The 23,408-nt window shown below is 40.7% G+C and overlaps 1 protein-coding gene across 1 annotated transcript in view; it reads left to right on the top strand.

Annotated features, from left to right (window-relative positions):
* Positions 1-330: 330 nt before the first annotated feature.
* Positions 331-23,408, top strand: part of LOC132561274 (transforming growth factor beta receptor type 3-like) — a 61,046-nt gene continuing 37,968 nt past the window's right edge. The window contains exons 1-5 of the mRNA XM_060226000.1: positions 331-515; positions 12,224-12,313; positions 13,151-14,028; positions 15,292-15,510; positions 20,127-20,230. Of these exons, the coding sequence (XP_060081983.1) occupies positions 331-515; positions 12,224-12,313; positions 13,151-14,028; positions 15,292-15,510; positions 20,127-20,230 (1,476 nt within the window). The remainder of the gene's footprint in view (positions 516-12,223; positions 12,314-13,150; positions 14,029-15,291; positions 15,511-20,126; positions 20,231-23,408) is intronic.

The following is a 23,408-nucleotide window of genomic DNA, read 5'->3' on the forward strand; positions in this document are numbered from 1 at the left end:
TAAAGAACTTGCTGTCAATACAATATAAGCTCGTAAAATTTCAAGACAACACACTTGTAACAAACTAGAGTAAATCAATCCACAAACTTGTAATCTGTTGGTGTTTTTTTTTTTCAGAAAGAAATTTACTTAACAAGGCAGTATGAATTTGTCAGTAGATGATATGTGTTGTAAGTTAGAATAATCACAAAAGCTGGAAGCTAAAACCCCATTCAATGAAAATATCACAAACTGAGTGCCATCGAAATGTGTATATACCCATATACATATTTATTAGAAAGTGCTTGTTCCTTGGCATTGCGTATTATCATTTGATCAATGGATACAAACATGTGCTCTTCCTATGAGGAGGAGTTGGTGCCCTCTCCTGAACCAACCTTCTCCATGCCTTACACTTACCTCAGATTTGGAACTACCATCCCTCTTCACCTACCCCCTGTCCAAAAAATGTCTGACCATTATACAGGAGGCCAGGACAACTGGGGAAAGATGTCAACTTCAGATCTTTGTCTCGGGTTACATAGGCCAATACTTAATCAACTGATCTAACTAGGCCTAACTTCAGATCTTCACCTAAGGTAACTTGGGTCAACTCACTGTCCGACCTATCGTGACCTAACTTCAGATCTTCACCCAAGGTTACGTAACTGCTGTATAGGTCAACACTCTAACTGTCCGAACTATGGTGACCTAACTTCAGATCTTCACCTGAGGTAACTTGGGCCAACACTCTAACTGTCTGAGCTATGGTGACCTAACTTCAGATCTTCACCTGAGGTAACTTGGGTCAACACTCTAACTGTCCGAGCTATGGTGACCTAACTTAAGATCTTCACCTGAGGTCACGTAACTGCTGTATAGGTCAACACTATTCCTCTGAGCTATGGTGACCTAACTTCAGACCTTCACCTGAGGTCACGTAACTGCTGTATAGGTCAACACTAATCATCTGAGCTATGGTGACCTAACATCAGATCTTCACCTGAGGTAACTTGGGTCAACACTCTAACTGTCCGAGCTATGGTGACCTAACTTCAGATCTTCACCTGAGGTAACTTGGGTCAACACTCTAACTGTCCGAGCTATGGTGACCTAACTTCAGATCTTCACCTGAGGTAACTTGGGTCAACACTCTAACTGTCCAAGCTATGGTGACCTAACTTCAGATCTTCACCTGAGGTAACTTGGGTCAACACTCTAACTGTCCGAGCTATGGTGACCTAACTTCAGATCTTCACCTGAGGTAACTTGGGTCAACACTCTAACTGTCTGAGCTATGGTGACCTAACTTCAGATCTTCACCTTAGGTTACATAACATTCTAACCGCCTAAGTTATTGCAACCCAGCTTCAGATCTTCGTCAGAGGTTGTAAATCCTGATGCTTTAGTAAGAACACAATACTGGTACAACAATAAAATTGCTTTGTTACAGAAGTATGTTTCAAAATATAGCAACAAATAATTGTAAGACAAATTCCTGTTTAGTTGGTGGAACATGCAAAAAAATCTGGCAGCCATATGCATACACTTTATAGTGCACTTCCAGTGTTTAACGTCTGTGTTTCAAGTCTGTAGGGATTGATTCATATTGTATCAGGGGCATTTTAATTGGTCTTTTTCTAATTTTCTGGTTCTGCAAAATTGAATAATTTTCAAAATCAAACCAAAATCAATTACTGTAGCACCTTTTAAAATTTTTTTGAACTTGCACAGTGTATGTTCTGTACCCAAGCTTGGAAATACCAGACTACATCAGTAGTACTGCTAACATGTACATGTACTTTACAAATTACAATGGTGTACTTTTACAGTCAACATCCAATTTTCTTTGTTAACTGTTAATTGAAAATTGAATATAACTTCTCACAGCTAATTTCTGAAGATTTTAGTTCATTGAAGTCCATTATATTCCTACTGCTTCTAATTATGGGAAGATTAATTAATAAGTAATGAGCTGTGTTAATATGGTAAAGTAACCAGCGTTATGCAGTAGGTTGTGGTCGGATTCCCTCTCTAGTATATGTGTACTTCCCTCTATGGTGCAGTATAAATATATCTATCTTGTACATATTGTACCTCAAATATCCAAATAAAGTATGACACTTGTAATGTCAAATAGGTTTATGCATTCAATTAATAAGTGTGTGTTGTGAGTTCCCCGACAGATGTGTTGTTGTGAGTTCCCCTACAGGTGTGTTGTTGTGAATTCCCCTACAGATGCATTGTTGTGAGTTCCCCTACAGGAGTGTTTTTGTGAATTCCACTACAGATGTGTTGTTGTGAGGTGCCCTACAGGTGTGTTGTTGTGAGTTCCCCTACAGATGTCTTGTTGTGAGTTCCCTTCCAGATGTGTTGTTGTGAATTCCCCTACAGGTGTGTTGTTGTGATTTCCCCTACAGATGTGTTGTTGTGAATTGCCCTACAGATGCATTGTTGTGAGTTCCCCTGCAGGTGTGTTGTTGTGAGTTCCCCTGCAGGTGTGTTGTTGTGAGTTGCCCTACAAGTGTGTTGTTGTGAGTTGCCCTACAGGTGTGTTGTTGTGAATTCCCCTTCAAATGTGTTGTTTTGAGTTCCCCTACAGATGCATTGTTGTGAGTTCCCCTACAGGTGTGTTGTTGTGAATTGCCCTACAGGTGTGTTGTTGTGAGTTGCCCTACAGATGCATTGTTGTGAGTTCCCCTACAGGAGTGTTTTTGTGAGTTCCACTACAGATGTGTTGTTGTGAGGTGCCCTACAGGTGTGGTGTTGTGAGTTCCCCTACAGATGTCTTGTTGTGAGTTCCCTTCCAGATGTGTTGTTGTGAATTCCCCTACAGGTGTGTTGTTGTGAGTTCCCCTACAGATGTGTTGTTGTGAATTGCCCTACAGATGCATTGTTGTGAGTTCCCCTGCAGGTGTGTTGTTGTGAGTTGCCCTACAAGTGTGTTGTTGTGAGTTGCCCTACAGGTGTGTTGTTGTGAATTCCCCTTCAAATGTGTTGTTGTGAGTTCCCCTACAGATGCATTGTTGTGAGTTCCCCTACAGGTGTGTTGTTGTGAATTGCCCTACAGGTGTGTTGTTGTGAGTTGCCCTACAGGTGTGTTGTTGTGAGTTGCCCTACAGATGTGTTGTGAGTTGCCCTACAGATGTGTTGTTGTAAATTGCCCTACAGGTGTGTTGTTGTGAATTGCCCTACAGGTGTGTTGTTTTGAGTTGCCCTACAGGTGTGTTGTTATGAATTCCCCTTCAAATGTGTTGTTGTGAGTTCCCCTACAGGTGTGTTGTTGTGAGTTCTCCTACAGGTGTGTTGTTGTGAATTTCCCTACAGGTGTGTTGTTGTGAGTTGCCCTACAAGTGTGTTGTTGTGAGTTCCCCTACAGATGTGTTGTGAGTTGCCCTACAGGTGTGTTGTTGTAAGTTCCCCTACAGGTGTGTTGTTGTGAGTTCCCCTATAGGTGTGTTGTTGTGAGTTCCCCTACAGATGCATTGTTGTGAGTTCCCCTACAGGTGTGTTGTTGTGAGTTCCCCTACAGGTGTGTTGTTGTGAGTTCTCCTACAGTTGTGAGTTCCCTTACAGATGTGTTGTTGTGAATTCCCCTTCAAATGTGTTGTTGTGAGTTCCCCTACAGATGCATTGTTGTGAGTTCCCCTACAGGAGTGTTTTTGTGAGTTCCACTACAGATGTGTTGTTGTGAGGTGCCCTACAGGTGTGGTGTTGTGAGTTCCCCTACAGATGTGTTGTTGTGAGTTCCCTTCCAGATGTGTTGTTGTGAATTCCCCTACAGGTGTGTTGTTGTGAGTTCCCCTACAGATGTGTTGTTGTGAATTGCCCTACAGATGCATTGTTGTGAGTTCCCCTGCAGGTGTGTTGTTGTGAGTTGCCCTACAAGTGTGTTGTTGTGAGTTGTCCTACAGGTGTGTTGTTGTGAATTCCCCTTCAAATGTGTTGTTGTGAGTTCCCCTACAGATGTGTTGTTGTGAATTGCCCTACAGATGCATTGTTGTGAGTTCCCCTACAGGTGTGTTGTTGTGAATTGCCCTACAGGTGTGTTGTTGTGAGTTGCCCTACAGGTGTGTTGTTGTGAGTTGCCCTACAGATGTGTTGTGAGTTGCCCTACAGATGTGTTGTTGTAAATTGCCCTACAGGTGTGTTGTTGTGAATTGCCCTACAGGTGTGTTGTTTTGAGTTGCCCTACAGGTGTGTTGTTATGAATTCCCCTTCAAATGTGTTGTTGTGAGTTCCCCTACAGGTGTGTTGTTGTGAGTTCTCCTACAGGTGTGTTGTTGTGAATTTCCCTACAGGTGTGTTGTTGTGAGTTGCCCTACAAGTGTGTTGTTGTGAGTTCCCCTACAGATGTGTTGTGAGTTGCCCTACAGGTGTGTTGTTGTAAGTTCCCCTACAGGTGTGTTGTTGTGAGTTCCCCTATAGGTGTGTTGTTGTGAGTTCCCCTACAGATGCATTGTTGTGAGTTCCCCTACAGGTGTGTTGTTGTGAGTTCCCCTACAGGTGTGTTGTTGTGAGTTCCCCTACAGATGCATTGTTGTGAGTTGCCCTATAGGTGTGTTGTTGTGAGTTGCCCTACAGGTGTGTTGTTGTGAATTCCCCTTCAAATGTGTTGTTGTGAGTTCCCCTACAGATGCATTGTTGTGAGTTCCCTACAGGTGTGTTGTTGTGAGTTGCCCTATAGGTGTGTTGTTGTGAGTTGCCCTACAGGTGTGTTGTTGTGAATTCCCCTTCAAATGTGTTGTTGTGAGTTCCCCTACAGATGCATTGTTGTGAGTTCCCTACAGGTGTGTTGTGAGTTGCCCTATAGGTGTGTTGTTGTGAGTTGCCCTACAGGTGTGTTGTTGTGAATTCCCCTTCAAATGTGTTGTTGCGAGTTCCCCTACAGGTGTGTTGTTGTGAGTTCCCCTACAGGTGTGTTGTTGTGAGTTCCCCCACAGGTGTGTTGTTGTTAATTGCCCTACAGGTGTGTTGTTGTGAGTTCCCCTACAGGTGTGTTGTTGTGAGTTCCCCTACAGGTGTGTTGTTGTGAGTTCCCCAACAGGTGTGTTATCGGAAGGATAGGGCCAAAAGTGGTTAAAATGACAAAAAAAATTAAAAGGGTATGCAAAAAGTTTACCAAAATTGTGGATTTCATGACCCAGGGCCTTGTATTTCTCTCAGGTGAAAAATGTTGTTTTTTTTTTCATTGGAAATAACTTTGAAAGCTTTATTAGTATAGAATAACAGTTTTGATGGTATGCATGTATTGACCTTGGCTTACTATCATCAGTGTCACTGCTTCATTTTCATGACACTTGAAAGCTATTCTCCATTAATTTGTTTATTCGATATTGCTTATCCCAGGTGATTGTCAAGGTCGCGAGGCCTCTTGTTGAGAATAACTAATAACTTAGTAAGGTTTATTAGTATAGGATGACAGTTTTGATGGTATGCATATATTTACACTGGCTGACCCTAAGTGTTGAAAAGATATCACTTAAATCTTACTACCATCATTGTCACAATTTGTTTTTCGTGACACTTGAAAGGTACTTACCCTACAACCTTCATATTCATGAATATTGCTTTTAATTACCTCAGGTGTACATCAAGGTAGAAAGGTCTGTTGTGCGAATTTTATTTGTGTTTAGAGCAAAAGTATTCTTTCATTTTAACCTGGATAATGAAATTTGGTGTATACATTGGTCATACTTAGAGGATGTGCAGTACATGTACCAACTAGAAGGATACAAAAACCCTTCAATTTCAGAATTATTGCCCGAGTTTTGTTAAAAAGTCCAATAAAGTTTCACTGATACTGTAGTTGATTGTTATATTTATGTTAGTAAGTTTTCTATGTTATTTCTGGCTAATGAAAGTGAGGGAGATAACTCTTCTTGTACAATGAACACCAGTAACCAACATATTAAATAAAAGTTTGCATAGACTGTATAACGTAATTAAGATATCCAATTTCATCGATTAAATGTATATGTAATCAGTTTGCTAACAAGGATTGATCTCAGATGTAAGTTGTAATATACATACAAGTGATTGTATTCAGCATTGAAATAATTAGTCCTCTCGTCCATATTTTGGTAAAATGCTCAAATTTGACTCCTTTGATCATTTTCAAATGGACAGATTTGATATACACCTTCTGTATTGTTGGAAACACCTTAATTGAAAAGTGAACATCATAAGGTAATCCAGAACTGAACAGCTGCTTTGTAATTTTACAGACTAAGGAATACTTGTGTAAATGTAGGTTGCGGAATCCTAGTTGAATGACTAGAAGTAATAACTTACACTTGGGAATAGTAAACTACAGCTGTGTGGGAGAGTCGACCCTCTGACAGGGTCACAATTTACGACAGGAACATGACCGGTTGGGTGGTCAACTTTGTGATTCGGAGTGGGTTTTTTTTTTTGTATTGTTAATATTCGTAAATAAAGCAGTTTCCTGACGAGGTTCCTTGGTCTAGAAGCACCTTGACTGAGAGTGGAGGTATGTAGGGCTGATTGACCTCAGTAGTCGCACAGTTCTCACAAGCACATGCCACTAGCTTGCCTAAGTGTTATTTGAGTTTCACCATATTTGAGGTGATAGAAATTGGAAATAAATATGATTTTATTTTGTGAACTTTTAGAATTTGTTCAGCTGTGCATGCCCTTCAAGTAATGATCATAATTGATATCTAATTCAAAATTCTTGTGAATTTTTAAATTTTACTGTTTCTATATTAACAAACAAAATTTTATAAAAACAAGGTATTATCTCTGTGTTGACCAACCAAAGGCTACAATATCTATTTAAAATGTGCATGTAGACTCCCCACACTTCGATTACTGTATTAGCATTGCTTTTGTTTCACTCCAATGAAATTTACCGCGGGTGAACGGATACCAATACAAACAATACAGGCAGTAGGATAGGTTTCTCAATGGAGCTTGTCCCATTACAATAGAATTAAAAAGCTTGTGACAACAAGGAAGGGTTGTCTCACATCAATAGTCCTTATATGAGTTGTCAGATATATCCCTTCAGAAATTAACCTGTGTCTTAATTTTAACAGTAGTATAATATATTTAATGTATCACTATCTATGATGACTTTCAGTGCTGCACTTTGATTTTTCAGACCCTTGTAGAGTTCAAACCTGAATGCAAAAAATAAGTTTAAGATAAAAAAAAATTGACCCAAAACAATTCAGTAACCCTAACCCTAAGCCTAACACTAACCAAGTAGAGATATCTCTCAGTGTTTAGTACACTAACCAAGTAGATGTATCTCTCAGTGTTTAGTACACTAACCAAGTAGAGATATCTGTCAGTGTTTAGTACACTTACCAAGTAGAGATATCTCTCAGTGTTTAGTACACTAACCAAGTAGAGATATCTCTCAGTGTTTAGTACACTTACCAAGTAGAGGTATCTCTCAGTGTTTAGTACACTAACCAAGTAGAGGTATCTCTCAGTGTTTAGTACACTAAACAAGTAGAGGTATATCAGTGTTTAGTACACTAACCAAGTAGAGGTATCTCTCATTGTTTAGTACACTTACCAAGTAGAGATATCTCTCAGTGTTTAGTACACTAACCAAGTAGAGGTATCTCTCAGTGTTTAGTACACTAACCAAGTAGAGGTATCTCTCAGTGTTTAGTACACTAACCAAGTAGAGGTATCTCTCATTGTTTAGTACACTTACCAAGTAGAGATATCTCTCAGTGTCTATTACACTAACCAAGTAGAGGTATCTCTCAGTGTTTAGTACACTAACCAAGTAGAGATATCTCAGTGTTTAGTACATTAAGCAAGTAGAGGTATCTCTCAGTGTTTAGTACACTAACCAAGTAGAGATATCTCAGTGTTTAGTACACTTACCAAGTAGAGATATCTCTCAGTGTTTAGTACACTAACCAAGTAGAGGTATCTCTCAGTGTTTAGTACACTAACCAAGTAGAGATATCTCAGTGTTTAGTACATTAACCAAGTAGAGGTATCTCAGTGTTTAGTACACTAACCAAGTAGAGGTATCTCAATGTTTAGTACACTAACCAAGTAGAGATATCTCTCAGTGTCTATTACACTAACCAAGTAGAGGTATCTCTCAGTGTTTAGTACACTAACCAAGTAGAGATATCTCTCAGTGTTTAGTACATTAACCAAGTAGAGATATCTCTCAGTGTTTAGTACAACAAACCAAGTAGAGGTATCTCTCTGTGTTTAGTACACTAACCAAGTAGAGGTATCTCTCAGTGTTTAGTACACTAACCAAGTAGATGTATCTCTCAGTGTTTAGTACACTAACCAAGTAGAGATATCTCTCAGTGTTTAGTACACTAACCAAGTAGATATATCTCTCAGTGTTTAGTACACTAACCAAGTAGAGATATCTCTCAGTGTTTAGTACACTAACCAAGTAGAGGTATCTCTCAGTGTTTAGTACACTAACCAAGTAGATGTATCTCTCAGTGTTTAGTACACTAACCAAGTAGAGGTATCTCTCAGTGTTTAGTACACTAACCAAGTAGAGATATCTCAGTGTTTAGTACACTAACCAAGTAGAGGTATCTCAGTGTTTAGTACACTAACCAAGTAGAGATATCTCTCAGTGTTTAGTACACTAACCAAGTAGAGATATCTCTCAGTGTTTAGTACACTAACCAAGTAGAGATATCTCTCATTGTTTAGTACACTAACCAAGTAGAGGTATCTCAGTGTTTAGTACACTAACCAAGTAGAGATATCTCTCAGTGTTTAGTACACTAACCAAGTAGAGGTATCTCAGTGTTTAGTACACTGTACAATTACCAAGTAGAGGTATCTCTCAGTGTTTAGTACACTTACCAAGTAGAAGTATCTCAGTGTTTAGTACACTAACCAAGTAGAGGTATCTCTCAGTGTTTAGTACACTAACCAAGTAGAGGTATCTCTCAGTGTTTAGTACATTAACCAAGTAGAAGTATCTCTCAGTGTTTAGTACACTAACCAAGTAGAAGTATCTCAGTGTTTAGTACACTAACCAAGTAGAAGTATCTCTCAGTGTTTAGTACACTAACCAAGTAGTAGTACACTAACCAAGTAGAGGTATCTCTCAGTGTTTAGTACGCTCTCAGTGTTTAGTACAACCAAGTAGAGGTATCTCTCAGTGTTTAGTACACTGTACAATTACCAAGTAGAGGTATCTCTCAGTGTTTAGTACACTTACCAAGTAGAAGTATCTCAGTGTTTAGTACACTAACCAAGTAGAGGTATCTCTCAGTGTTTAGTACATTAACCAAGTAGAAGTATCTCTCAGTGTTTATTACACTAACCAAGTAGAGGTATCTCTCAGTGTTTAGTACATTAACCAAGTAGAAGTATCTCTCAGTGTTTAGTACACTAACCAAGTAGAAGTATCTCAGTGTGTAGTACACTAACCAAGTAGAGGTATCTCTCAGTGTTTAGTACACTAACCAAGTAGAAGTATCTCTCAGTGTTTAGTACACTTACCAAGTAGAGGTATCTCTCAGTGTTTAGTACACTAACCAAGTAGAGGTATCTCTCAGTGTTTAGTACACTAACCAAGTAGAAGTATCTCTCAGTGTTTAGTACACTTACCAAGTAGAGGTATCTCTCAGTGTTTAGTACACTAACCAAGTAGAGGTATCTCGCAGTGTTTAGTACACTGTACAATTACCAAGTAGAGGTATCTCTCAGTGTTTAGTACACTTACCAAGTAGAGGTATCTCTCAGTGTTTAGTACACTAACCAAGTAGAGGTTTGTGTCTGGGTGTACACTGTGCCCCCCATACTTTGGCTATAAGAGAGGTATGTTAGAACAGGAGGCATGTGAGATGATGGAGATTCTTATCACACCCTATGATAGGCTTCATTTCCCTCCCACTGATCTGGGGAGGCCTGACCCAGCTACTCCATGTAAATTTCTCAACAGTCTCATCAGTGGATTTATAGACAAACTTTGTCAGTTTTACGAAGGGGAAGTTATTGTTCTAGGTAATACAGCAGTAGTGCTGCTGCCTTAAGAGCTTCAAACAGCTCTGGTTTGCCATCGTTTCTAGCATATAAGGTTGTCCCTCACATCGGTCAGCTGAAGTTACCACTCACAGACTGGAGTGTCTCTTACTTCAGGCACTTTGAAGTGTCCAGTACTTTAGACAGCTTGGGGTGTCCCTTTCTTCAGACAGCCTTGGGAGTCCTTAACTTCAGACACCTGGAATGTCCTTTACTTCAGACAGCTGGAGGTATCCTGTACTTTAGACAGCTTGGGGTGTCCCTTTCTTCAGACAGCCTTGGGAGTCCTTAACTTCAGAACCTGGAATGTCCTTTACTTCAGACACCTGGAGGTATCCTGTCCTTCAGACAGCCTTGGGGGTCCTTTTCTTCAGACAGCTTTGGGGTGTCCCTTTCTTCAGAGAGCCTTGGGATTCCTTTACTTCAGACACCTGGAATGTCCTTTACTTCAGACACCTGGAGGTATCATGTACTTTAGACAGTTTGGGGTGTCCCTTTCTTCAGACAGCCTTGGGGTCCTTTACTTCAGACAGCCTTGGGGTCCTTTACTTCAGACAGCCTTAGGGTGTCCCTTTCTTCAGACAGCCTTGGGGTGTCCCTTTCTTCAGACAGCCTTGGGGTGTCCCTTTCTTCAGACAGCCTTGGAAGTCCTTTACTTCAGACACCTGGAATGTCCTTTTCTTCAGACAGCCTTGGGTGTCCTTTTCTTCAGACAGCCTTGGGTGTCCTTTTCTTCAGACAGCCTTGGGGTGTCCCTTTCTTCAGACAGCCTTGGGATTCCTTTACTTCAGACACCTGGAATGTCCTTTACTTCAGACACCTGGAATGTCCTTTACTTCAGACACCTGGAGGTATCCTGTCCTTCAGACAGCCTTGGGGGTCCTTTTCTTCAGACAGCCTTGGGGTGTCCCTTTCTTCAGACAGCCTTGGGATTCCTTTACTTCAGACACCTGGAATGTCCTTTACTTCAGACACCTGGAGGTATCATGTACTTTAGACAGTTTGGGGTGTCCCTTTCTTCAGACAGCCTTGGGGTCCTTTACTTCAGACAGCCTTGGGGTCCTTTACTTCAGACAGCCTTAGGGTGTCCCTTTCTTCAGACAGCCTTGGGTTGTCCCTTTCTTCAGACAGCCTTGGAAGTCCTTTACTTCAGACACCTGGAATGTCCTTTTCTTCAGACAGCCTTGGGTGTCCTTTTCTTCAGACAGCCTTGGGGTGTCCCTTTCTTCAGACAGCCTTGGGTGTCCTTTTCTTCAGACAGCCTTGGGGTGTCCCTTTCTTCAGACAGCCTTGGAAGTCCTTTACTTCAGACACCTGGAACAGCCTTGGGGTGTCCCTTTCTTCAGACGAGCCTTGGAAGTCCCTTTCTTCAGACAGCCTTGGAATGTCCTTTTCTTCAGACAGCCTTGGGGTGTCCCTTTCTTCAGACAGCCTTGGGGTGTCCCTTTCTTCAGACAGCCTTGGGGTCCTTTACTTCAGACAGCCTTGGGGGTCCTTTTCTTCAGACAGCCTTGGGGGTCCTTTACTTCAGACACCTGGAATGTCCTTTACTTCAAACAGCAAGAGTGTCCTTCATTTCAAAAAATCTTATAGGGTGACCCTTACTTCAGACAGCCAAAACTCAATGTGTCCCTTATTTCTGACAGCCTGGGGTGTCCCTGTTACTTCGAAAAGCAGGAGATGTCTCTTACTTCAAAAAGCACAAAGTATCCCTTTACTTAAGACAGCCTGGGTGGAGTATCCCTTAATTTTAGACAGCCTGGGTGGGTTGTCCCTATACTTCAAACAGCATGTGTCTGTAGTCTCTAGAAATAGAGAAATACAAAATCTAGGCTTCTACGTCTTCACTATCTTGGTGTTCTTTGATTTATGGATATCAAATTGTGAGAGTATTTACTGTAATCAGGTTTTCCTTATCTGTATTTATGGATATCAAATTGTGAGAGTATTTACTGTAATCAGGTTTTCCTTATCTGTATTTATGGATATCAAATTGTGAGAGTATTTACTGTAATCAGGTTTTCCTTATCTGTATTTATGGATATCAAATTGTGAGAGTATTTACTGTAATCAGGTTTTCCTTATCTGTATTTATGGATATCAAATTGTGAGAGTATTTACTGTAATCAGGTTTTCCTTATCTGTATTTATGGATATCAAATTGTGAGAGTATTTACTGTAATCAGGTTTTCCTTATCTGTATTTATGGATATCAAATTGTGAGAGTATTTACTGTAATCAGGTTTTCCTTATCTGTTGACACTGCTGGTTCAGTGGCTTCCAAAGGGTTCATACAGGTTGATTACCAGCTTTGCACAGATGGGGCTGCTGGGTAAAACCTGCTAATCAGAAGTTTGGTTGGTGTATTTATTAATCAAATACTTGTATATTTACCTGGGCGACTATATTATGTATGTACCTCTGTCAGTAGTGGATCAACAGTATATGTACAGGAGAGTGACTGGGTAAGGAATCAATGGCCCTATTGGAATGTGTTGTAAATTCTGTGAGGAGTGGTTGAGCAACATTAAGTCAGGAATGTTGTGATCGCTTCACTTCCCATGGCTAAGTTTTGTGATAATGATTAAAAAAAAACAGTACAATTACTAGGAATGAGAAATGATCATGACCTGTTATCACTAATGAATAATGGTGAACATGTATTACTTACTGGTGTTGATAGATATATTTGTTAGTAAACAGACCTATGTACCTATTCAATAAATAAATACTATATCAATAGACCTCCACACCATCGCTCTTTTATCACAGTGTCTGAATTTGAAGTTTAAGACATAAATTTAAAACTACGACTAAATGTGATTTGAATTCAATTAAAAAACATGCACTATGTAAATAAGAACTTGACCCAGGCATATGTAGTTTGTAAAACCTATTTAAAGCCTGGAGCCATAAAGGGCAACATTATTACATAGTAATTGCCCAAATCTTGGAAGGCATCGTTCTTTTTTTAGGTGAAACGGTGTGAATTATTCAATTGGAATAATTTCCGTCCTTGTTATCTTCATCAGAACATATATTCTGTTAGAGCAAGTCACAGTGATATAGATAATATAACCATACACAGGACCATACTAGTGGTAACCATACACAGGACCATACTAGTGGTAACCATACATAGGACCATACTAGTGGTAACCATACACAGCCCCCATACTAGTGGTAACCATACACAGGACCATACTAGTGGTGACCATACACAGGACCATACTAGTGGTGACCATACACAGCCCCATACTAGTGGTAACCATACACAGCCCCATACTAGTGGTAACCATACACAGGACCATACTAGTGGTGACCATACACAGGACCATACTAGTGGTGACCATACACAGCCCCATACTAGTGGTAACCATACACAGGACCATACTAGTGGTGACCATACACAGGACCATACTAGTGGTAACCATACACAGGACCATACTAGTGGTGACCATACACAGGACTATACTAGTGGTGACCATACACAGCCCCATACTAGTGGTAACCATACACAGGACCATACTAGTGGTGACCATACACAGGACCATACTAGTGGTTACCATACACAGCCCCATACTAGTGGTTACCTTACACAGCCCCATACTAGTGGTAACCATACACAGGACCATACTAGTGGTAACCATACACAGGACCATACTAGTGGTGACCATACACAGCCCCATACTAGTGGTAACCATACACAGGACCATACTAGTGGTGACCATACACAGGACCATACTAGTGGTTACCATACACAGCCCCATACTAGTGGTTACCATACACAGCCCCATACTAGTGGTAACCATACACAGGACCATACTAGTGGTAACCATACACAGGACCATACTAGTGGTGACCATACACAGGACCATACTAGTGGTAACCATACACAGTCCCATACTAGTGGTTACCATACACAGGACCATACTAGTGGTGACCATACACAGCCCCATACTAGTGGTTACCATACACAGCCCCATACTAGTGGTTACCATACACAGCCCCATACTAGTGGTTACCATACACAGGACCATACTAGTGGTAACCATACACAGCTCCCATACTAGTGGTTATCATACAAAGGACCATACTAGTGGTAACCATACACAGCTCCCTAATATCTGACTAAGCGAGTACTTGAAAGGTTTTGACTTTGTCATTCTAGTAGGCTGGTTTTCTCTTACACATATAATTAGTTTCCTAATAACTGCCAGAATTTTTTAACTTTCAGCTGTAACTCTGTGAAGTTTGCATTTTAAATCCAAATTACCTTAAATTTGATGCATTTTTTAAAAACTTGAGAAATGTGCAGCACATGATTTTGTCCTAATTGCATACTAAGAAATTTTTACTGTAAGGCTAAAGGTAAATTTTTCTTTGGCCTGGGTTATGTTGATCATCATGTATACTATACATATACTTTGTTATGTTTCACAAGTTAAGGAGCTCTGAGGTTTTAGAGTTAAATGAATTGAAGAAGCTCAACAAAGCCTGATGTTTATACAGTAGCAATCATTTTATCCTTTCTCTATCATCACAGTAATCTGGACCTTTAGTGGACCCACAAACTCATTAATCTCAGTAATTCCCCTAATGCTGTACTCTAAGCTGCCTGCTTTGAAGGTATTGCACACACTGTTAAGTAGATGTTGTACTCTCAGACCAAGTCCATTTCAGGTGGCAATACTCTTATAGTTAGATTTATGAAAATTGCATTATGTTCAGAAAAAAAATTCTACAATTTTGTCACAATGGTTTGTCATAGTTTCAATAGGGCTGTCATACCTGGTCAGTGTGGTTTGTCATAGTTTCAGTAGGGCTATCATACCTGGTCAGTATGGTTTGTCTTAGTTTCAGTAGGGCTATCATACCTGGTCAGTATGGTTTGTCATAGTTTCAGTAGGGCTGTCATACCTGGTCAGTATGGTTTGTCATAGTTTCAGTAAGACTGTCATACCTGGTCAGTATGGTTTGTTATAGTTTCAGTAGGGCTGTCATACCTGGTCAGTATGGTTTGTCATAGTTTCAGTAAGACTGTCATACCAGGCCCCCCTATGGTTTCACAATCTTGGCCTTCAAATTATGTTAGGTTACAGACCATGGATGGCCAATGTTTCTGTTTGGTTTCATCAGGTTTTCAACAAGGATTTTGTTTATGAGTAATTTTCACCTTGAAATCAATCGTAGCCATTCATGGTGAATTAACTGAAAGCAACAAGGTTTTGATGAATCCTTGTATGAAAGACAATCACCTGATGTACTCTTTAAGTCCAGTAATTAAATAATCTATTTCTGTCTTTACAGGTGACAATACCAACCCTTCGTGTGTGATAACCTATCCCTATACTACACCACACATTTCGGCTTACTATGAACAGTTAACATCAGGAGAAGGCTGTTCCACTAACTCGACAACTGAGTCCAACCAGGAGGTTCATGTCATTAACCTGCTCAACGCTGGACCTATGTACCGCAATGATGTGGCAGAGGTCAACCTTCTTATCAAGTCACGTAATCATGAAGGTAGGTGAAGATCACATCAGAACAGTTCATTTGGACTTGTAGGGTTAACAGGTTCACCAGGATTCAAGGCAAAGTTTACAGACACAGTTACTGTTTAGGGAGAAATACATGTGTTTTCTGCTACCTCTGTGCAACGTAGGGGAACTCTAAATACAAGGCTGTTCACATCAATACATTGGAATTCTTGGGAGTTGGGGAGGTGTCTGGGATTAATCTAGACAAATTTTTACCATTGGAAAAGGGTAGTATTTTACCTTATATCTCTCTTTAAGGGTTCTCCAAAATTCTGTCATTTCTCAAAATAACCTGAAATTCCCCTTCTTTCACAGTGGGTAATATTTCCCACACGGTAGGTTAATCTACAGATGTAAACTGGAATCTTCAGCTTGTCTGTCATTAAAAAAGCCAAGACATCTCCTCCTAAACTTGTAAATAAGTGTAGTTCAATGAAACTATACAAGAATGTTAAGGACCATCATTAGATTTGCATGCAGTTTGGTTTTTAGTTTTTAAGTCGCCATGGTAACCAGACCACTATACTCAGATTGATTTGTGATGGCCCATACATATACCTCATCAGTCTTAAGAGCAATTTTAATGAAACTTGGTCAAATGATGTAACTCATCAAAGACTGTAATGTGACATATCATGTTTTTTCAGAATCATTACTACAGATTGGTTGATAGTGATAAATTATCTGATTATAAAGAAAATTCCTACATAAGGATTTTGAAGAACAGTAATTACAACTAATTTTTTTCCAAAAAATTCATTGTTTAGTTGCCATGGTAATGTTGAGGTCATTGGGACTGAAAATCTGTTAATTGTAGTTATCAGTGTTTTAGCTGTCTTTGGATGGCGGTTCTAATTAAGGTAGGGGAAAGGAGTATTTTGAGGTGAGGGACAGGGTGTGATATTAAGGTCAAGAACAGGGTGTGGTGTTAAGGTGAGGGACAGAGTGTGATGTTAAGGTGAGGGACAGGGTGTGATGTTAAGGTCAAGAACAGGGTGTGGTGTTAAGGTGAGGGAGATGGTGTGATGTTAAGGTGGGGGACAAGGTGTGATGTTAAGGTGAAGGACAGGGTGTGATGTTAAGATGAGGGACAGGGTGTGATGTTAAGGTGGGGGACAGGGTGTGATGTTAAGGTCAAGAACAGGGTGTGGTGTTAAGGTGAGGGAGAGGGTGTGATGTTAAGGTGGGGGACAGGGTGTGATGTTAAGGTGGGGGACAGGGTGTGATGTTAAGGTGAGGGACAGGTTGTGATGTTAAGCTAAGGGACAGAGTGTAATGTTAAGCTAAGGGACAGGGTGTGATGTTAAGCTAAGGGACAGGGTGTGATGTTTAGTTGAGGGACAGGGTGTGATGTTAAGGTAAGGGACAGGGTGTGATGTTAAGGTGAGGGACAGGGTGTGATGTTAAGGTCAAGAACAGGGTGTGGTGTTAAGGTGAGGGAGATGGTGTGATGTTAAGGTGGGGGACAAGGTGTGATGTTAAGATGAAGGACAGAGTGTGATGTTAAGATGAGGGACAGGGTGTGATGTTAAGGTGGGGGACAGGGTGTGATGTTAAGGTCAAGAACAGGGTGTGGTGTTAAGGTGAGGGAGAGGGTGTGATGTTAAGGTGGGGGACAGGGTGTGATGTTAAGGTGGGGGACAGGGTGTGATGTTAAGGTGAGGGACAGGTTGTGATGTTAAGCTAAGGGACAGAGTGTAATGTTAAGCTAAGGGACAGGGTGTGATGTTAAGCTAAGGGACAGGGTGTGATGTTTAGTTGAGGGACAGGGTGTGATGTTAAGGTAAGGGACAGGGTGTGATGTTAAGGTGGGGGACAGGGTGTGATGTTAAGGTGAGGGACAGGGTGTGATGTTAAGGTAAGGGACAGAGTGTGATGTTAAGGTGGGGGACAGGGTGTGATGTTTAGTTGAGGAACAGGGTGTGATGTTAAGGTAAGGGACAGGGTGTGATGTTAAGGTGGGGGACAGGGTGTGATGTTAAGGTGAGGGACAGGGTGTGATGTTAAGGTGGGGACAGGGTGTGATGTTAGTTGAGACAGGGTGTGATGTTAAGGTAAGGGACAGGGTGTGATGTTAAGGTGGGGGACAGGGTGTGATGTTTAGTTGAGGGACAGGGTGTGATGTTAAGGTAAGGGACAGGGTGTGATGTTAAGGTGTGGGACAGGGTGTGATGTTAAGGTGAGGGACAGGGTGTAATGTTAAGGTGAGGGACAGGGTGTGATGTTAAGCTAAGGGACAGAGTGTAATGTTAAGGTGGGGGACAGGGTGTGATGTTAAGGTGAGGGACAGGGTGTGATGTTAAGCAGAGTGTGATGTTAAGGGACAGGGTGTGATGTTTAGTTGAGGGACAGGGTGTGATGTTAAGGTAAGGGACAGGGTGTGATGTTTGAGGGACAGGGTGTGATGTTAAGGGACAGGGTGTGATGTTAAGGTGAGGGACAGGGTGTGATGTTAAGGTAAGGGACAGGGTGTGATGTTAAGGTGAGGGACAGGGTGTGATGTTAAGGTGAGGGACAGGGTGTGATGTTAAGGTGAGGGACAGGGTGTGATGTTAAGGTTCGGGACAGGGTGTGATGTTAAGCTAAGGGACAGAGTGTAATGTTAAGCTAAGGGACAGGGTGTGATGTTTAGTTGAGGGACAGGGTGTGATGTTAAGCTAAGGGACAGGGTGTGATGTTTAGTTGAGGGACAGGGTGTGATGTTAAGCTAAGGGACAGGGTGTGATGTTTAGTTGAGGGACAGGGTGTGATGTTAAGGTGAGGGACAGGGTGTGATGTTAAGGTGGGGGACAGGGTGTGATGTTAAGGTGAGGGACAGGGTGTAATGTTAAGGTGAGGGACAGGGTGTGATGATAAGAGGCGGGACAGGGTGTGATGTTTAGGTGAGGGACAGGGTGTGATGTTAAGATGTTAAAGGGACAGGGTGTGATGTTAAGGTGAGGGACAGGGTGTGATGTTAAGGTCAGGGACAGATGTTAAGGTAAGGGACAGGGTGTGATGTTAAGTTGAGGGACAGGGTGTGATGTTAAGGTAAGGGACAGGGTGTGATGTTAAGGTGGGGGACAGGGTGTGATGTTAAGTGTAAAGGGACAGGGTGTGTGTGATGTTAAGGTGAGGGACAGGGTGTGATGTTAAGGTAAGGGACAGGGTGTGATGTTAAGGTATGGGACAGGGTGTGATGTTAAGGTAAGGGACAGGGTGTGATGTTAAGGTGAGGGACAGGGTGTGATGTTAAGGTGGGGGACAGGGTGTGATGTTAAGGTGAGGGACAGGGTGTAATGTTAAGGTGAGGGACAGGGTGTGATGTTAAGGTGGGGGACAGGGTGTGATGTTTAGTTGAGGGACAGGGTGTGATGTTAAGCTAAGGGACAGGGTGTGATGTTAAGTTGAGGGACAGGGTGTGATGTTAAGGTAAGGGACAGGGTGTGATGTTTAAGGTGAGGGACAGGGTGTGATGTTAAGGTAAGGGACAGGGTGTGATGTTAAGGTGGGGGACAGGGTGTGATGTTAAGGTGAGGGACAGGGTGTGATGTTAAGGTAAGGGACAGAGTGTGATGTTAAGGTGGGGGACAGGGTGTGATGTTTAGTTGAGGGACAGGGTGTGATGTTAAGGTAAGGGACAGGGTGTGATGTTAAGGTGAGGGACAGGGTGTGATGTTAAGGTGGGGGACAGGGTGTGATGTTAAGGTGAGAGACAGGGTGTGATGTTAAGGTGGGGGACAGGGTGTGATGTTTAGTTGAGGGACAGGGTGTGATGTTAAGGTGGGGGACAGGGTGTGATGTTAAGGTGAGGGACAGGGTGTAATGTTAAGGTGAGGGACAGGGTGTGATGTTAAGCTAAGGGACAGAGTGTAATGTTAAGCTAAGGGACAGGGTGTGATGTTTAGTTGAGGGACAGGGTGTGATGTTAAGCTAAGGGACAGGGTGTGATGTTTAGTTGAGGGACAGGGTGTGATGTTAAGATAAGGGACAGGGTGTGATGTTTAGTTGAGGGACAGGGTGTGATGTTAAGGTAAGGGACAGGGTGTGATGTTAAGGAGAGTACATAAGGGGGCCAGAGTTTGATGTTAAGATGAAGAACAGGGTGTGATATTAAGATGAAGGACAGGGTGTGATGTTAAGATGAAGGACAAGAGTGTGATGTTAAGATAAAGGACAGGTTGTGATGTTAAGATGAAGGACAGGGTGTGATGTTAAGGTGAGGGACAGGGTGTGATGTTAAGGTGAGGGACAGGGTGTGATGTTAAGATGAGGACAGGGTGTGATGTTAAGGTGAGGGACAGGATGTGATGTTAAGATGAAGGACAGAGTGTGATGTTAAGGTGAGGGACAGAGTGTGATGTTAAGATGAAGGACAGGGTGTGATGTTAAGCTGAAGGACAGGTTGTGATGTTAAGATGAAGAACAGCGTGTGATGTTAAGATGAAGAACAGAGTGTGAAGTTATAGGGCTAAGTGTATTGTTGAATCAAGTATTATAAATGAAGTGACAAGTATTATATTGTGATTGGTAGAAGCATGATACTTACAAATTAAAGATATCACTTAGAGAGGAAACCATTATGATTAGTTAAAAATGAAATATGTCTGATTTTAATTTCAGTTATGTGGAAGCCTGTGATATTTGTGTTGAATTCTCATCAGTCTGTGAAATGGAAAGTGAAAATTGAGATGTTAGCTCCACCACGTCAACGCCAGGTATTTGTGGTAAGCTAAAATTTCTGATGCATATGAGTATTCTATAGAATTTAAAAGAATGAGACAGTGCGACAAAGGTGATGTGTGCATGTTTGTGTAAGTACTACTGGTGTGCTGATAAGATCAGCCACACAAAGCCAGGTTTACATGATACCATCATAAAACTGAGTGCAAGCTCTATTTAGTTTATGATCAATCCCTGTATGGAGACATAAACCTGTATATAGATATTTATGACACAAAATGCCTGTATATGTATATATAGGAAGTGATACATGTATATATAGATAGAGGAGGTGATACCTGTATATGTAGATACAGGAAGTGATACTGGTGTATATAGATAGAGGAGGTGATACCAGTATATGTAGATATAGGGAGTGATACCAGTATATGTAGATATAGGAAGTGATACATGTATATGGAGATACAGGAAGTGATACCTGTATATGTAGATACAGGAAGTGATACCTGTATATGTAGATACATGAAGTGATACCAGTATATGTAGATATAGGAAGTGATACCTGTATATGTAGATACAGGAAGTGATACCTGTATATGTAGATACAGGAAGTGATACCTGTATATGTAGATACATGAAGTGATACCAGTATATGTAGATATAGGAAGTGATACCTGTATATGTAGATACATGAAGTGATACCTGTATATGTAGATACAGGAAGTGATACCTATATATGTAGATACAGGAAGTGATACCTATATATGTAGATACAGGAAGTGATACCTATATATGTAGATACAGGAAGTGATACCTGTATATGTAGATATAGGAAGTGATACCTGTATATGTAGATATAGGAAGATGTGTTAATTCTGTTTGACACCTGTATGCCTGTGTTGATTTTTTTAAATAGGACACCTGTATATCTGTATTGATTTTTTAATAAGACACCTGTATATCTTTGTTGATTCTGGTAAAAAGATACTTGTATACCTGTGTTGATTCTGTTTTTAAGACACCTGTGTATCTGTGTTAATTCTGTTTGACACATGTATACCTGTGTTGATTCTGTTAATAAGACACCTGTGTATCTGTGTTGATTCTGGTTATAAGACACCTGTATACCTGTGTTGATTCTGTTTTTAAGACACCTGTGTATCTGTGTTGATTCTGTTTGACACCTGTATACCTGTGTTGATTCTGGTAATAAGACACCTGTGTATCTGTGTTGATTCTGTTTGACACCTGTATACCTGTGTTGATTCTGGTAATAAGACACCTGTGTATCTCTGTTGATTCTGTTTGACACCTGTATACCTGTGTTGATTCTGTTAATAAGACACCTGTGTATCTGTGTTGATTCTGTTTGACACCTGCATACCTGTGTTGATTCTGGTAATAAGAAACCTGTGTATCTGTGTTGATTCTGGTTATAAGACACCTGTATACCTGTGTTGATTCTGGTAATAAGACACCTGTGTATCTGTGTTGATTCTGTTTGACACCTGTATACCTGTGTTGATTCTGTTAATAAGACACCTGTGTATCTGTGTTGATTCTGGTTATAAGACACCTGTATACCTGTGTTGATTCTGTTTGACACCTGTATACCTGTGTTGATTCTGGTAATAAGACACCTGTGTATCTGTGTTGATTCTGTTTGACACCTGTATACCTGTGTTGATTCTGTTAATAAGACACCTGTGTATCTGTGTTGATTCTGGTTATAAGACACCTGTATACCTGTGTTGATTCTGTTTGACACCTGTATACCTGTGTTGATTCTGGTAATAAGACACCTGTATACAGTGTTGATCCAGTAAGTTGTGTAGTTACATACTGGTGGATAATGAGTAAACTAGCATGAAGTTTTAATGATTAGTTGTGTTGTTGTTGTGGAGGGGTGAGCCTCCTGGGAGTGGTGCCAAGTCTATCGCCCCTTACATTGCTGTATATTCCCCTTGGTTGTGTGCATGCTGCTTCTATCACTGGCATTATGGCCAACATTCTGATCTAGGATCAAAGGAAACCATGTGACTGGGGATCAGTTTTATTGAAGTAATCCATGCCTGACATCACCATTGGTTTCTATGACATTTGCCTTCATTGAAAATAAGGTGTAATTGAATTCAGGAAATGACTGGATGTTTCTGTCAATGAGTTACATAGGTCATTGGTTCATCTAACATGTTATATATACAAACAGGATTACCGGTATTGACATATTTGTTAGGTTTGAACACTGTGGTATATATCAGTTAATCCTGCAGAAGAACTAGTGGTAGTTTGTCCATGTCCATCTCCCATCCTTAAACAATCATTGTTATTGCTATTTATTTTTGAGAAGTATTGAAAAGAACTTTAATTTTCCAAATTTTTTACATTGAAGCTATTGTTCCCTAGTTGTGATACTCATTTGATTTTGTGTCTGATCAGGAAAAAATGGCTATCAGGCTTCCATTTGGGAGTTTTTCCATTTGGAAGTTAGACAGTGAATGTTTGTTACCGCCATTTTCTGAGCTTTTGAAGGACTGGATAGATCTTCTGTCATTTGATCTATTTCACCTCGGACCCTTGTGTTTTGTTTTTCTTGTAAAGGACTCCGTAGATCTTTCACTACTGTCATATATAGGTTTTCCTTGGTCATTATAGTTGTGCCATTTTGACTTTGGAACTAATTCGAAAAAACAAAATGACCAACAGGTTGTTATCTGTGGTTTTAATAACATATTTATGATCTATATGGTTTCGACAGTATGGTAACCATCCTGTCTGTATGTTTATGTGTTTTGTATGGTTTAGTCTGTTTGATGACAAATCTGTTTTTGCTATATTTTGATGTTTGACTGCAGTAAAATTATGTCAAAACTAAACATGTGGCATGATTTGTTTGAGGTTGTGTAACAGGAAATACATGTACAGCGCTGGTTCTAAGTATCTGGAGATTTTTGATCATTGAAAAATTAATAATGTGTGACTGGTAGACATTATATTTCTGTTATATACATAAAGAGCAGGGGCGTAAAGTTTAATGGGTGTGTGATGTTGTCTGTGAATTAGATTTAATGTTTACTGTGTACTTACAGGACTCGTGGGATCGTCCATAAGGATGTTTTCATGACACAGCAAATTTAGTGCTTTGAGATAACATAGCATGTTAAGAACCACCAAAGCTCCTGTAAAAGCTATACACAGGGTTTAACAGCAACATTATTGTCA

Source organism: Ylistrum balloti, unplaced genomic scaffold, assembly GCF_031769215.1.
Source record: "Ylistrum balloti isolate Yb309-2 unplaced genomic scaffold, AGI_CSIRO_Ybal_v1 Utg371186, whole genome shotgun sequence".
Classification (NCBI taxonomy): domain Eukaryota; kingdom Metazoa; phylum Mollusca; class Bivalvia; order Pectinida; family Pectinidae; genus Ylistrum; species Ylistrum balloti.